The following is a 15899-nucleotide window of genomic DNA, read 5'->3' on the forward strand; positions in this document are numbered from 1 at the left end:
ATAAGAGCAATGCCTCATCTCTAATTAAAGTTTTTTTTTTCTCATTCTCTCTTTTGATAAACCATTTTTTCAGTCCTTTCCTCTCAAATTTAATTTAATTAAAATTTTTGTTCTCTTCCCTTCTTTTGATAAGCCATTTTTTTCACTCCTTTCCTCTCTAAAATCGAATTCCAAGAGATGAACATTATTTATTTATTTATTTATCAATTTAACCGATATATTGCAGCAAAAGACGAAACCCTCACCCCCAGGGTCCCCACTGATCGGACCCACGACTATTATGAGGGAGGTAAATCGCAACACCCGAGCTAACATGGGACAGACCGGGTGGGATACAGGGATAAGGGATTTATTTCCTCGCTGCTACTGAGTTTCGACCCGGTGACCTCATTGCAGTAACTCCCACCCGATACCATCTCGGATGACCCACGGGGTCAATTTAACCGATATATTGAAGCTCGCTCTGTTCGTTATGATTCTAAAAACAATGGCTACAGACATGCATGGAATTTCGTATGGTATTAGTATCCATGTGAGAATAGTTCTTAAGCAAGCGAAGTCTTCGATGGAGTCGATCAGATGTCGACGCTGCACCGGGTGTTCTGCTGGAACTCGTACTCGTAGGCACCGGCGTCCAGCACCAGCAAGGTGGGGCAGTTGACGTGGAGGTACCGGCCGGAGACCCAGGTGCCGACCTTCCACCGAAGGTGGCCGTCGACTCGCACAGAGAGGAGGGTGTACCCCGCTTGCTGGTCCTGAAACAGAGCGCCAGCGAGGGCTCTAACCGGGCCGATCGTCCACTTCTTTGTGTCCGATCAGCTCTAACCCGGCCGGGTTCTCAGGGCTTAGTCCCCTCGCTTCTCTTGCGTATCATCCTAGTCTCACTCTTAGTCTTCGTTTTAGCTCCGGTCGAACCCAAGGTTCAGTCCCTTTTTCCTAGGCACCATTCCAATTTTACTCCTGACCGATTTTTAAGCCGGTCAAATCCAAGGCTCGGCCCCTTTCTCTTGAACATTATTCCAATCTTACTCCGAACCGACCTCTTAGTCAGTCGGATCTAAGGCTTAGTATAAAAAAGAAAGTCCTTTCTGTTGGCCAGACACGTACTGGCTAGCAATCTTATTTATGCACACATATTTACTCTTCTTCATCTTTTTCTACTCGGTCTCTCTTCTAATTTGAGCATCGGAAGATTAACGCTAAAGACCTTTTCTCTGATTCTCACTCTAATACTTCAGGATGGTTGGTCTATGGTGTCGACAAGGCAATGACTATCATCAATAATTCTCCCCCACCTGATTTCTCTATTCGTCAATACTCTCGTCATCTGCACCAGAAGGGATCAACCTCCTTCTGGTGTGACACAATATGACGTTCTTCTTAGGTGAAAATTGTGGCACAAATGACTTCTTTCACTTTGAATGGTTTCCTTCGGGTGCGACATTTTTGCTATAATTTTGCAGCACATAATTTTGTAAAACATCTTCTCTGCAACAAAATGTTATTTCAAACATCTTATTATAAATCAAAACTTTAATCCCAAATGTCTTCCAAATCACCTAACAAGGAACCATGATATCAAAAACTACCGAAATTCTTACATTACCAAATCCAAACACGAGACTGCTTTTCCTTTACCTGCCAGATAACGCAAAAGATGTTGCGACACCAGTAGGGATGCTTTCCTTGCTGTTGTCATTGATGGTTAAGCTCGAATCGGAATTTCCATCAGATGCTTCCCATCCCATCACCATCTGAAGAAGAGGCTTCGACATATCAACTCCCAGACAATCCTCCTCGTTGCGATAGGCAAGCTTCCATTTCTCAACGAGCGGCGCAAGCACACCCACCGCATAGCACATGTCCGGCCGCTGCCCGGGGTCTCGCGCAGCGCACTGAACTGCCAATCCTGCAACCGTGCAAATGCTATCGAAGGTATCATCGGCGACCGTGAGCGTTGAGTCGATGATGGCCTTCAAATCCTCCTTCTCCATTTGGCAGAACCAAGTCAATAAGTAGTGTCTTTCTTCCGGCCGACTCCCATCCAGAGCCTTCAAACCAGTCACTAGCTCCATCAGCACCACCCCGAAACTGAACACATCCACCTTTACAGAAACCTTCCCAGTTGCTAGTAAAAAAATGTATCAAACTTGTGAGGAAAGATTATTATTTCAATTGACATTTGTATTATGATTATTATCATTATTATAATAACATACCAGCATACTCCGGAGCTAAATACCCAAAAGTTCCAGCAAGTTTAGTGGCGAGAGAATGTTTCCCATCAGGAGCGAGTTTGGCCAGTCCAAAATCTGAAATTTTAGCTCTATAATCGTCGCCGAGAAGTATATTAGACGACTTGAAATCCCTGTGAATAAAACATTCATTAGCAAATCTATGAAGATATTCGAGTCCCCGAGCAACATCCAATGCAATGTGTAGCCGATGCTTCCACGACAAAGGCTGCAATCTCTCCTCTTTCCAATAGAAAAGATGCTTGCTCAAAGCCCCTTGTGGCATGTACTCGTACACAAGAAGCTTTTCATTCTCCTCCATAGAGTAGCCTAATATTGATACCAGATGACGGTGGCGGACCCTCGAAAGAACGGCGATTTCAGCTTTGAATTCATCCCAAGCTTTATTACTGAGCGCTAGAGATTCGGTTCTTTTAACTGCAATGTTAGTTCCATCGCTCAACTCTCCCTTGTACACGACTCCAAATCCTCCACGGCCAAGCTCGTTCTCTGGGGCAAAGTTTCTAGTAGCATCACGAAGAACCTGGATCGATATTACCAAGTTTCCTGCTTCAATTACTTGTGCGTCTGATCCTTCACTATTATTCAAACTAAGATGCCCGCTACCAGCTGCCCTTCTGTTGTCGCGGCTATTTGCAACTGTGATTTTAACCTGTCCATGTGGATCAGAGGAATCCCTAGGATGAACAACTATGCTAACTGGCCGAGAGCTTTTCTTTTTCCATCTTTTACAGTAGAAGAGAAACAGAGTAGCAAGCACGATGACAATAACCACAATTACGATGGGAATAACGATGACCAAAGTCTTCGACTTGGAAGAAGATGAACCGCCTGAAGAGCCAGATGTATCCGATGAGTCACTACTGCTATTAGCTGGTGGTGTATTTCCATCGAGAATGACTGTCACTGCATTGGAGAACTTTGGAAAAGGAGGTGAAATACTATTGGAAGAAAGATTTAACAACTTCAACGATTTTAACTTCGTCAAGCTTGAGGGGATCGTGCCGGTGAGATTGTTGCCTTGGAGAAAAATCTCAGTGAGCGCATCCAAGTTCCCCAGTGATGGGCTGATGGTGCCATTCAAATGATAATTGGGCAGGTTGATTACAGTAGCCTTGCCGCCGGCGCAAGTTATCCCCAGAGCAGTACAAGAATTGTTGCCGGACCAGGAGACCATGAGTTTCTGCGGGTACCCAACGCCGTCGAGGAAATCCAAGAGTGCGGACACCTCCGGCGGGCAAGGAATTCCAGGCACGGACTGGCAAAATGAGTTGTCGGAGAATGTGAAATCATCGAAGGTCACCTTTGGGATCGGCCCCATGAAAGCGTTGTTGTCCAAATGCAACGATTGTAGCTGCGGCGAACTCGCCAAACCGGCGGGAACTTGTCCGACCAGCTTGTTGTTGTCGAGCCACAGGGTGTTCAACGGCAGGTCGGAGAAGCTCGCCGGAATCTTGCCGGTGAGGCTGTTGGACGACAGCTCGAGGAGGCGCAAGGAGTGCAGGTTGCCGAGGAAATCGGGAAGCGGTCCGACGAGATTGCAAGTCGACGCGGACAAGTTGGTGAGCAGAGCCGAATTGGCCAGGGCCGGCGGAAGCATCCACCCTGTGTTCGCGTTCAAGGGGTTCTTGTCCAAATTTATCACTTGCAAATTATCGAGGCCGTCGAAGAAGTCCGCCGGAATGGAGTCGAACTGGTTGAAGTCGAGGTAGGCGAACTTGAGCTTGGACAGCCCTTTGAAGGAGGGCAGAGGCCCCTTCAGTTGGTTGCTCTGGAGGCCGATGTTCTCGAGCATGGTGAGCTTGTTGAAATCCTCAGGGAGAGAGCCGATCAAGCCCAGGCCCTTGGATTGGATCTGCGTGACGCGGTTGCCGGAGCAGAAGACGTAGCGCCACCTCGGCTCGCCGCACGGGTCCTGGTTGTCATCGGGCCACTCGAGGAGCTCCGCGTTGGATAAACCCTTGCGGAACTTGTCGAGTATCGCGTAGTCGCCGGGGTCGGTGGCGCCGCGGGCGGCGGCCGCGAATAAGGCGGCGAGTAGAAGACACAAAGACAGGATTTTTATCACAATCCGATGCCCCATTCCCAGATTGATCGCCGCCGGCGCAAGAACCATCAAAGATTCGTGCACTCGTCAATCCCTGAAACCTCCAAACAACCGCCCCTCATCAAAGATCGTCGCCGATAAAAAATCCGAGCGAAACGTCGAAGCAAAAAAGATCGAAATCGAGAAGAAAAAGAACGCCACTCACAGAATCAGAATCGTAATCTCCACCACGAGAGCAAAGGCGAAGTACATGCATCAGAGATTGCGCAGACTCATCGAATCCTATACCTCATCTAAAACCCGGACAGAAGACAGAGGACAGAGCACCAAAGGAAACGTCTTTTTTTTTTGGCAGATTCATCACTCATATCGAACGTACCCAACACAAATAAGGAAAAAAATAAAAATATAAAAAGAAAAACTGAATTTTTATTTTTTTTTGCCTTTTCTTTTACGGTAGGTCTTGGTTGGGAGGATGAATTACGCAACCTCGAAATCGCAAGGATTAAATCAGGGCGCGGGAAAAAAGGAAAGTTACGCGTGAAAATAATTGCGATGGTAAAGAATTCCAGAGAGATTTTTGGTGGAAATTAATTGCGTTAACGCTGTCATCCAAGAACGATGAATTACTTCCGAGAGTCGAAGTTTCTTTTTTTAATCTTTAATTTGAAAAAAAAAAATGAATGAAACGATTCACGGACATCGATCTCTTCCTTGTTTGGCACCTGCTTTGTTACGTTGACTGATTGAATTCAAGCAATAAATAGGGAAATTACTATGCCATAATTTGTTAAGGAAAAGAAGAAATTACTAATTTTATCATGTATTTTCCGCGTAAGAATTTGCACTTTACGTTGCTGTCTACAGCTGTTGCAAAAGTTTATGAATTGTTGTACATGATTTATTGTTATATCAATAATTAATAGTACATTGCTTTTATCGAGTTGAAATCCTCTGTCTCGAAAATATCCTCTCCAATGCAAAGGGAGATATAATATTTTTGGGACAAAGGATCTCAACTCGCTTTTATAGGCTTAATGGTTGAAGTTAATTATTTCTTATTCCATATTTATACTACTATGGTGGTGATTAGTCAATTCTAGCAAAGTATCGTATGAGTCACACCGAACATGGCTCATTAGCAAATGTGTCCTACCGTCCATGCAAAGGTTTAGGTTGAACATGGCATACCCCATGGCACCGCAAGATATAGGCCTCTCATGCCAATAAAAGAAACAAAATTAAGATGGAAAGGTGATTAATATAAATTTGTTTAATTATTTAATTGGGGGAAAAAAATCAAAGCAATAAGAGGATATAAAATAGTATGTTTTTACTTAAATTGGTGTCTATGACATATTTGTTGAAAATCTAAATTAGTAAGAAGGAGTAGTTGAGGATTGGTAATTTTATTTAAGATACTATTAATTACTTTTTTACTTGGATTTGTGATTATATCCTTTTGTTTAATTATTTGATTGCGAAAACAAAATTAAAAGTAATAAGAGGATAATAAATAATATCCGTTTACTTGAATGGTTGTCTATGACATATTTGTTGAACAACTAAATTAGTAATAAGGAAAAGTTAGAGGATTGATAATTCTATTTAACATATGATATGGTTATAAGGGTGGACTTCCTAAAAATAAGGTTAAAGCAGGGGAAAACTGCTATTATCACAGTTAAAGTCAAGAAGTGATCAAAGTCACCAATAGGAATAGTGGTGTGCCTAATCTGGCCACATGGTCGATCGGGCCTGGAATTACCGATTGATTTTAGGGGAACGAGCGAGGGTCTCAAACTACCGGTCGGACACGAGTGGCCAACCGGGCCTCGAATTTTGATTGTGAATCTTCTTACGGGTAGGCAATGTGCACGAATTAGCAAGAACCTAGCCGATTGTGCCTTCCAATTGACCGGACTTCATGTCCTAACTTATGATATACGGACCAGGCTTAAGACTAAGTAATGATTACCTCAACGAACTGCTCCAGTCGATCGGACATATGGGTCGATTGGACATATGGTGTTTGCAGGGCAAATGAAGGGTTCTAGTGAAGACCAGATTGTTTATTATGTTATACAAGATCGAACTGACGGTCCTATAAAAAGGTGACCAGTTGGCCTCTTGTGGATCCCAAAGCCAAAAGACTTCATATTTTTTTTTTTTGGAAGTTTGCGCTATGAAAGATAGAAAATATACTGCAAATAAATCATGTCTTCAAAATTTTCAATCTGTCAAATCATAGATTTATGGACTTATTTAATGAAAGATATCATAGTCACTCTATGACCTGTCATTTTTAAGAATATTTTGGAATATGTGTATATCTACAATAGTGACACTATAAAGGAGATCTCTATCTATAAGAGTCTCCAATAGAAGAAAATTAATGTAGTCCAATGATTTTATTTTGTGCATTTACTCAAAGTAAAATATGATATTGTTCATCAGCCCTCTACATGACAAACTAGACACCGAAATACCGAATAATATATTTTATATCTGTTAAAAATTAATCTAAAAATTTATTACAGTAAACCAACTACGTCAACACGTGGAAGCAAATGCATTTATTACTCAGTAGGGGCAGGACTTGGGTGCCATTGGGCCGGGCCGAAGGCCTTCTTGATGGATAGGGCATGAATTCGCTTCATCTGCTCGGCCGGCGCGAGACGAAGGAAAGGGCTTGCGACCATGCAGCGAACTTTCCAGAATAAGAATAGGGCGGTGGTGCACGAATTTTTATCGTTTTACGCACGAAATTAATCCCTTTGGAGGAAATATCCAAAGGTTGATGGTAATTGATGAATCTTCATCTAGCTTCCAGAAGCCATGATTCTTCTCGTAGTAGTTTATGGGAGAGTGAGTCATGACAAATTTGTTGATAGACCTCGTGTTGCACGATACGAATCATCATCATGATTAAAGTTGTCACATGAATGCATAAGGACAAAACAGGAATAAGTATCACATCGAGAATTCAATATAAGCCACTGTCGGACCACAGTACGTACGAGTCTGGTAGCAGATATGGAAATGAAGCGGGAGATAGACGCGCAGAAGAAGGAGCTGTGCTGTGGCGTCTCTTCCAGCTCTTCTTCCTCCTCCTGGCGGTGGTTCTGGCGGCAGAGTTGGGGACGCCGCCATCGCGCCTCTGGTTCCGGCACTCGAGGGTTCCAATTGGCTTCCTCTCTCTCGCCCACTTCTCCCTCTATGTGGCAGTCGCCCTGACCCCGAGTTGCGCCAGCGGGTTCAATTACCAGCGCCGCTGCCACAAGCTCACCCTCGCGCTCGCCACCGACCGCTTCAAGCTCGTGAAGATGCGGTTCGCCTCCGCCGCCGTGGCCGGGGCAGAACCGCCGCCTGTGCGGCCCGGAGACTTGGAGATTCGCTAGCTACCTGGGCAAGTTCAGGCGCAGCTGGTACATCAGTACATGCACTTCGGATTCCTCGTGTGCACCTTCGGCTTCATGGTCTCCGCCTCCGTCCTCCTCCCCTGCTTGTATAACAATGCCGCAAGAATTCACGGTGGAGTTTTGATTGGTGATGCGCATGGCGTAATTATGATAATCTCTCGTTCCTATTGAAGTTAATTTGGTTTAGTAGGTTTAATTTGTATTGTCCGATAAAGGAAGGACTTAGATTCTGTTTGAAAGCGGTGAAGACATTTGGTTGGGAATATGGCTCTATGATTGATCGTGTGAAAACTCTATTCCGCTCTGTAAAACCAAGAACGTTAGTGCCGGGTCAGAGAAGGGGTCTCCAAAGTTCTCAAGTTAGTCATCGGAATAGTAGAAAGATAGCAAAGAACTGTAACAACAACAAGAGCATAAATACAAATAACGCATACCTTTATAGGTGTATGGATCCCTTTATATAATGTCCCTATAGCGGGCGTGCATGATTCTCAATGCACGTGCATGTTTTCCCAACTGTCCTATGAAAGGACAAGTCGGAAAAGTATCCTTAACACTTGTCCTTAACAGAGCGTGTAAATATCTGACATGATAGTGAAAACTTCGACCGTATGATTTGTCGGTGGACCATGCGCTGTTATTAGCGACACTAACTCCCAGAAGGGTATGATGAGCTAAACAAGAGGTTCCACTTTGGTCGAACTATTCTTCATTTGGTCGTCACAGTTGCGCACATCCGTTCACCTTCCTTTATTCGTCCGGCTGATGGGGTGTTGTCTCTCGTTCGGCCGAATGAGCCGCCGCTCGACTGACATTTTAGTTAATTAAGGGTTTATAGTCACCGCTCGACTTTAAGTTTCGCCGATCAAGGGTTTATAGTCGCCGCTTGACTTTGCTCGGATTTAGAGCTGCCGCTCGACTGTGGTGAATACTGAAGTTACTTTCTGCCATAGGTTTAGAGTCGTCGTTCGACTATGATGAATACTGAAGTTGCTTTCTGCCATGGGTTTAGAGTTGTCGCTCGGTTATGAGACGGAATGACCATTCTCCAATAAGCCACTCTCTGACAATGTCTTCACTCGGCCACTTCTCAGTAAGAGATTGTTGCCGATCGGGATGTTTGTCGGCGACACTTAGCAATTTTTCTAACTTCTTGCCACTTCCTTTGGCGAGTGAGTGTCTTATAATGGTCGCTGACGTCATCCCAATTTCTTGAAGACCGTGCAAATCTCTAGCTATTAATGTCGAGCATGCCACCCATGCCCTTTAATTAAAGCTTCATTAATACTCCCCGTAATAGAGCGTCACGTGCCCCACTTTCTACCGCCGCACGTTTGATGTGACAGAATGATATTTGTGATTGATGTGACGAGTACCTTTTCGAATTCAATGGCTAGATTGAGTCTTCATTTTCCGAAGCCCTCGATCGGACGACCCAGAGCGGTCGTCTCCAAGGTTTATAAACCTTAATTCATCGCTTTTCTTCCACTTCACCGCATCTTCTTCCTCGCGCACGCTCTCTGCCGATTCTCTTCTCCATCGTTCATCGCCGACGATATTTCTCAGTAAGATTTTTCTTCCTTTGTTCTTCCGCTCCTTGCTTTTCATCGATTCTCCATGGCACCTCTTCTCCTCTTCCTCCGCCTATTGCTAGATTGTGGTATACTTCCACAAAATTTGACTTCAACGACGATGAAATCATGCAAATGCAAATGAGTTATGGTATCCCCAATGACTACCAAATAGCTATCCCCACTGCATATGCCCGCCCCCACATGCCACCGAATGACTTTTTTACTTTTTCCAAGATTAGTTTTTAGCCGATCTGTGCTTTCTAATCCATCCTTTCTTTTCTAAAGTTTGTAGATACTTTTACATTCCCTTGCCCTAGCTAGTGTCGAACTCATTTAGGCTTCTGTACAGGGTGGTAATCTTATTCCGCCTGTATGGCATCCCGCTCATCCCACGCAGCTTGCATTACTTCTATTACCCCAAGCTCTCTAAGGCGGGTACTTTTCTTATAGAGGCCCGAGTGGGCCTTGTAATTTTTGATAAACTGCCTTCTTCCAACAAGCTTTAGAAGGAGTATTACTTTTTTGTTCGACTTCTTGAGCGGCCATCCTTCCTGACTGACTGGCAAATGGAGCTGATGAAGCCTCCTGTTTTGCACAAGTATCGTCAAGAGATGACCTACCTTGAGGCAGCCGCTCAGTTTGCCGGTTTGAAATATCACATACATAAGTTGCTGCATGGAGGCATTTTGTATGTTTTTGGACTGAGTCCCGTCTGCTCTCGGCTACTTGGCTCATTAGGTAAGCTTTTTCTTCCTATATTGGCTCAGAATCTAACTGATTTCATTTTCATTTTTAAAGTTGAAGTCATGTTGAAGTCTTTGCTAAGCGGCAAGAGCAAGCTCTCTAACGTCAAGATCAATGCTCGCAGTGCGGTCGAGCTTGAGAGCCACAAACTTATGCCGATTGGAAGTTCAGCTGATCAAACCGGCGAAGTGAGCCGAACGACAAGGAGAAACGCTGCCTCTATCACTAGGGAGCTTCCTTCCGTGCTGCCCTCCATGGTCCCAGTGATTGTACCATCTGAGTCGTTGCTGATCGAGTCTGCGGGCTCTGACAAGCCACTGCTTCAGCGCCAGCGGAGAAAGAGACAGCTCGGAGGGGACCTCCCGCTCGGGAGCCTCAACACTGGCGCCCATGGAAGAGCCTGCTTCCCGACCCCCGTCCGAGCGGGGTGAGAGCTCGTCTTTTGTCATCCCTGAGAGGACGACTATTTTTCCAACGCCCCCTTCGTTTGATCGGACTCCATCATTGCTCAAGTTGTTGACCGGTGCACTTCTGGGGCAACCGGTTTCCTTCTTTCTCCCATCGGCTGATTTGGGGGCCTCAATCTCCACCCGAAAACTCCACGCAATAGAGGACCTAGAGAATAAAAAACTCAAGGCTCGGACCTTGGACAAGAAGCTCAAGGAAACTGATACAACTTTGGTGCAAGAACAATCGAGCCGATCGGCGGAACAACAGAAAATCGCCGATCAAGATACCAAGCTGAAGTCTCTCAAGGCCGAGCTGGAGGCGTCCAAGGCTCCGCTAACTAAGTTTCAAGAGGATGAGCCCGCTCCGCTCGAGGACTTCCAAGTTAAGTATCTTCACTCAGAGGGTTTCAACCAACTTTTCTCTAATTGCATCCTATGACTCTTTGATCTCGGCATAGCCGACACCATCCAACAGCCGAGGGAGGGCAGCCACTTGTCTGCCGAAGTCTCTCTTTCATCCTTTCGGAAGGATGAGCTCATGGCCTCGCTCCCTGAAGAAACTGTTGCCGATCTGTAGTAGATTTTCTCTTTAAGTTCTTTGTCAGCTTTTTTGGTACTCCGTTAGTTTTTTGTAGAAATTTCTAAGTATGAATTAACTCTCTTCCATCCGACTCGTAGAGCACTTTACCCTCGAAGCCCTTTGAATGTGAATCAATGTCCTCCCATTCGGCTTCATATAGTGCTTCATCCTTGTTTCCAAGTGTGAATCCCTGCACTCCCACTCGGCGGTATTAAGTTTTTGGCCATGATGGCCCGATTAACTCACCGCTCGGGTCACCAGTTGTCTGTACTTAGTGTGAGGGCATTGATTGCTAGTCGCACGACTGAGCAAATCGTGAGTCATAGAAATGCCCACTTTGGATACTGTGACTATTAATTCTCAGGCGCGAGAGCAAAGCTCGCTTATCACCTGTCCGCTTAGGTCAAGAATGTTTCACACTTACGCTTTTATTCGACGCTCGTTAGGGTTTATGGTGACTTCCGGGTTTATAGCTATCTCTCGGCTTTAGTTACAGATCAAGGGTTTATAGTCGCTGCTCGATTTTAGTTTTCGTCGACTTCCGGGTTTATAGTCGTCGCTCGTTTATTTTTCGTCGACTCATTTTGGCTGTTGTGCGAGGTCATTATTCTTTTCCGCCTGACGTCATTCCTCTTACCCCCGGATCTTCCACTATTTTTATTATCCAAAGTTATCCGAACCATGGACTTCCCTATTCCAACCCCGAGTGGGCTTGGTTTTCTTCGACAAAATGTTGACTTCCAACAAGCATTGGAGGGAATATTTATTTTTTGTACGCCTTCCCTAGCGGCCAGACTTCCCGACCCACTGGCAGTTCGAAGTGGCGCCTCAGCCTCCCTTGAAACAGTATAAGAACCTGTCAGACTATCTCAACGTAACTTCCATGCTGGCCGGTCAAAAGTATGACATCCACAAATTGCTATTGGAGGGTGTCCTCTACATCTTCGGCCTGAGTCCGATCCGCACCCAGCTCCCGTCTAGCCTAGGTATGCGACCTCTTTACTCTTTCCTTTGATTCTAATTGATTTTTCTTTCTTTTTTGCAGTCGAAGTCATGCTTTGTGCACGTCTAGCCGGCAAGGCTGTAGAAGAATTGGAGAGTCGCAGCCTGCAGCCGGTTGACTCACAAGAAGAGCCGCAGGATGAGAGCGGAGTGACTCTTGCCTTGGCAAGGGGTGGAGCGACTGGTGGCTCCCAACCTCCTTCCGAACGACAACCGGTCATCCAGGTTGAGGGGGTGTCAGGCTCAACCTCCTCAGCCGAGCAACTAATCAGGCGCAAGAGGCGCCAAGCGGAACCTTCATCACACTCTGCGACTTCGAGGGTACGGTCCACCGAACGGGTTGAGACATCGACCCCCGTTCCCGTCCAAGAGTCTGCTGCTCCTACGTTGTTTGACCGGACTCCCTCCTTGTCCGGTCTGCCACAAGGAATAGTTTGCATGTCGCCAGTGGCCTTCCTGCCACCAAAGTCGAAGTCCAAGAACTCTGGCATCCGTCCGACGTCTTTATCCAGGTCATCCGGATGAACTACTTCTGTACCATCCGCCCCGAGCGGCCAACGCCATATTACGGTGATTCTCCACCTGTCGATCAAAGAGTGGCGCGAGTCGGCAGGCGCTTCATCCCGAGCCCCCGAGCACCAAATCATCATCCAAGGGCCGCTTGCCCAAATATGGGCAGACGCCTGAGCCCTTGCGATGACAATGCCTCTCGGGGTGTTTGCGGATAGCTATACCCAAATTCCTACTGGGGTAAGTTTTGTATTTTCATAGTTTTTTTACCGATTGGCACTTATATTCACTTTGGTGTTTGAGTACTGGGTGGAGAGCCTGGCCATGTGCCAAAGACTCGCTTTTTTGGAGGAGGAAGTAAAGAAGATGAAGGCGTCGAGCGACCAATCCTCCGCCGCTCAAGAGCAGGCGAACGCCGAGATGACGAAGTTGCGGGTCGATTTGGAGAAGAGCACCAAACTGCTCGAGGCCAAATGAGACAAGAGTTCAGGACAGACCACTCTATTGGCTCGGCTTAATAAGCAGGTCGCCATCTTCGACAATAAAATTGAGTCGGCCAATGCGAGGAAGAATCAGGTCATCAAAGACCTCGAACTGAAGAATAAGGAGGCTCGGGCCCTCACCCCAGATACTCAAGGAAGCTGAGGATTTCTTGGTCGTCGAGCGGAACAGCCGGTCAGCAGAAGAAGCTGCCCTTCGCGACCAAGTCACCGCCAAATATAATGCATTGGCCACCCCGAAGGATGAGCTGGAGGCCTTCCGAGCAGCTTTGAAGACTTACCAAGTGCAACATCATCAGCCGGGATAAACTTACCACGTCGTTGCCTAATGACGCTTTAGATTACCTTGAGTGAGGCCGAGAGTTACTGAAATTTTTTTAAAGTTTTAATGAATACTTATAAGTTCAGGCAAGCTTGATCTCCTTGTATTTGTTTTTTCAATTCGTGACTCCTCCGATCGTCCATGATTAGTTTATCCAGCCGATCGATCCTTTCTGTATTCAGAGCTATTATAATTCTGTGAACTTCCGATCAATCCTGGAGTATTTCGAAGAATAGTCCTGAGCGGTCATTGCATTTTGAAGACTTTCGAGTTTTTTGAAGACCGCTCGATCCCGATCGGGGGAGATAAGAGATCCGATATACTGGTCCGAGATCAGTGAAGATCACTCGACCTCGAACGGGGGAGATAGGAGAGCCGATATGCTTGTCCGAGACCGGTAGAGATGGCATAGATAGGGGTTTAAGGTCACCGCTCAACCGTTGATGGAGATAAAACTTTAAGGTCGTCGCTAGACCGTTGAGGGAGACGAGAGTTTAAGGTCGTCGCTCGACCATTGAGGAAGATTAGGCGAACACTAGGGTTTAAGGTCGTCGCTCGACCGTTAGTGGAGATAAGAGTTTAAGGTCGTCACTCGACCATTGACGAATACAAGAGTTTAAGGTCATCGCTCGACTGTTGATGGAGACAAGGGTTTAAGGTCGCCGCTCAACTGTTGATGGAGACAAGAGTTTGAGGTCACTGCTCGACCGTTGATGGAGACAAGGGTTTAAGGTCGTCGCTCGACCGTTGATGGAGAGAAGAGTTTAAGGTCGTCGCTCGACCGTTGATGGAGACAAGGGTTTAAGGTCGCCGCTCGACCGTCGATGGAGAAAAGAGTTTAAGGTCGCAGCTCGACTGTCGATGGAGACAATAGTTTAACGTCGCCGCTCAACCATTGACGAAAATAAGAGTTTAAGGTCGCCGCTCGACCGTTGACGAAATAAGAGTTTAAGGTCATCGCTCGACCGTTGATGGAGACAAGGGTTTAAGGTAGCCGCTCGACCATTGATGGAGACAAGGGTTTAAGCTCGTCGCTCGGTCGTTGATGGAGACAAAGGTTTAAGGTTGTCGCTCAACCGTCGATGGAGATAAGAGTTTAAAGTCACCGCTCGACCATCGATGGAGATAAGAGTTTAAGGTCGCCGCTCGACCGTTGATGGAGACACATCTCAAGAGGCATTCTTCGCTTTTATTCATATTCTACCCTGTGTTCAGGAAACATACAAAAATACATAAATTCACTCGCACACCTCTTATCTGGTCCTGTAGGGTTGGAGATGATTCACGCTCAACATTCGCTCTGCCCTCTTCTTAGGTTCCTGATCGACTGTGATTAATATGTTGGCCTCCATTCGACTTTAGTGAATTTGAACTTCTTCGTTTCTTCGTAGACCAACCCATGGAGCTTCTTGATGACGGCATTCACCTTAAAACGCGGATTCTTCCAAGCGTTTCTTGCTTCAGTCTTGACCATCTCGACGTAGCATCGCCGAGCCGCCAATTGATCACCTTTGACCTCACCCACCCAGTCGTCTACCAGGAACTTGATTTTTTTGGCAGTAAGTAGACACCACCGCCCGGAACTCATTCAGGGCCGGTCGACCCAAGATAACGTTGTAGGCCGATGGTGAGTTCACCACGATGAAGTTTGTGGTCCTGGTTCTCCTCAGTGGTTCTTCCCCGAGTGAGACGGCTAGTCGGGCTTGTCCGAGCGACAATACCTTGTTGCTCGTGACGCCGTTGAGTGGGGTCGTCATGTGCAACAACTCATTCAGATCAATTTGTAATTGATCGAATGCCTTCTTGAAGATGATGTTCACCGAACTCCCTGTATCAACAAAAGTTCGATGAATAGTATAATTAGCATTTACCGCTCGGATGATCAGCGCGTCGTCGTGCGGGATCTCCACTCCCTCTAAGTCGCTGGGGCCAAAGCTGATCTCGGGCCCTTCGGCCTTCTCCCTACTGCATCCCACCACGTGGATCTCCAACCACCGAGCATACAACTTCTTGGCTCTCTTGAAGTCGTCACCGGTCGGTCCTCTAGTAATTATGCCTATTTCTCCTTGGGCAACGTTGCTTCTGTTCTCTTCTTCCCGAGCGGAGGGTCTATTTCGCTTAGCCGGGACTTGGGAAGGATCTGAGTTATCCCTTCCCTGGTGTCGATTGTACCTCTCGAGCGCTCTTCTTTCGTCTTCTTGTCACCTGGTAGACCGTTGTCTCTATCGTCGATCGGGAGTTGGAGATTGACAGCGGTATCTTTTAGGCGTCGGTCGACTATCAATCGGTGTCAGATCGTAGCAATCGCACGTATTGTACGTCGACGACTGGTGAAATGAGCAAAGCATGGGTGTGCATACATTGCCTCTTGTCGTCTTTGACCGACCGGAGGCCACATGCTGCACGACATGCGTTCTAGCCTCCTGGTATGGCCACGTTCCCTCCGCTTTCGGCCCTTTAGGCGGTTGGTGGCTGCTTGTAGATTGTCGCTCGG

General features: G+C 46.4%; 1 protein-coding gene across 1 annotated transcript; it reads right to left on the reverse strand.

The window, feature by feature from the left end:
- Window positions 1-1491: 1491 nt before the first annotated feature.
- Window positions 1492-4662, reverse strand: LOC122005009 (receptor protein kinase TMK1-like). Its single transcript, XM_042559905.1, has 3 exons — window positions 4508-4662; window positions 2220-4396; window positions 1492-2128 (listed from the first exon to the last, which is right to left on the reverse strand). Exons 2-3 carry the CDS (start codon window positions 4369-4371, stop codon window positions 1635-1637), a joined length of 2646 nt encoding a protein of 881 aa, XP_042415839.1. The 5' UTR covers window positions 4372-4396; window positions 4508-4662; the 3' UTR covers window positions 1492-1634.
- Window positions 4663-15899: the final 11237 nt, after the last annotated feature.

The sequence above is a fragment of the Zingiber officinale genome, chromosome 7B (genome assembly GCF_018446385.1).
Source record: "Zingiber officinale cultivar Zhangliang chromosome 7B, Zo_v1.1, whole genome shotgun sequence".
NCBI lineage: Eukaryota > Viridiplantae > Streptophyta > Magnoliopsida > Zingiberales > Zingiberaceae > Zingiber > Zingiber officinale.

Coding starts and splice junctions, on each gene's coding strand:
- LOC122005009 (XM_042559905.1), bottom strand. CDS start 4,371: ATGGTTCTTGCGCCGGCGGCGATCAATCTGGGAATGGGGCATCGGATT. Junction 2,129..2,219: donor TTTAGCTCCGGAGTATGCTG/GTATGTTATTAT, acceptor TTTTTTTACTAG/CAACTGGGAAGGTTTCTGTA.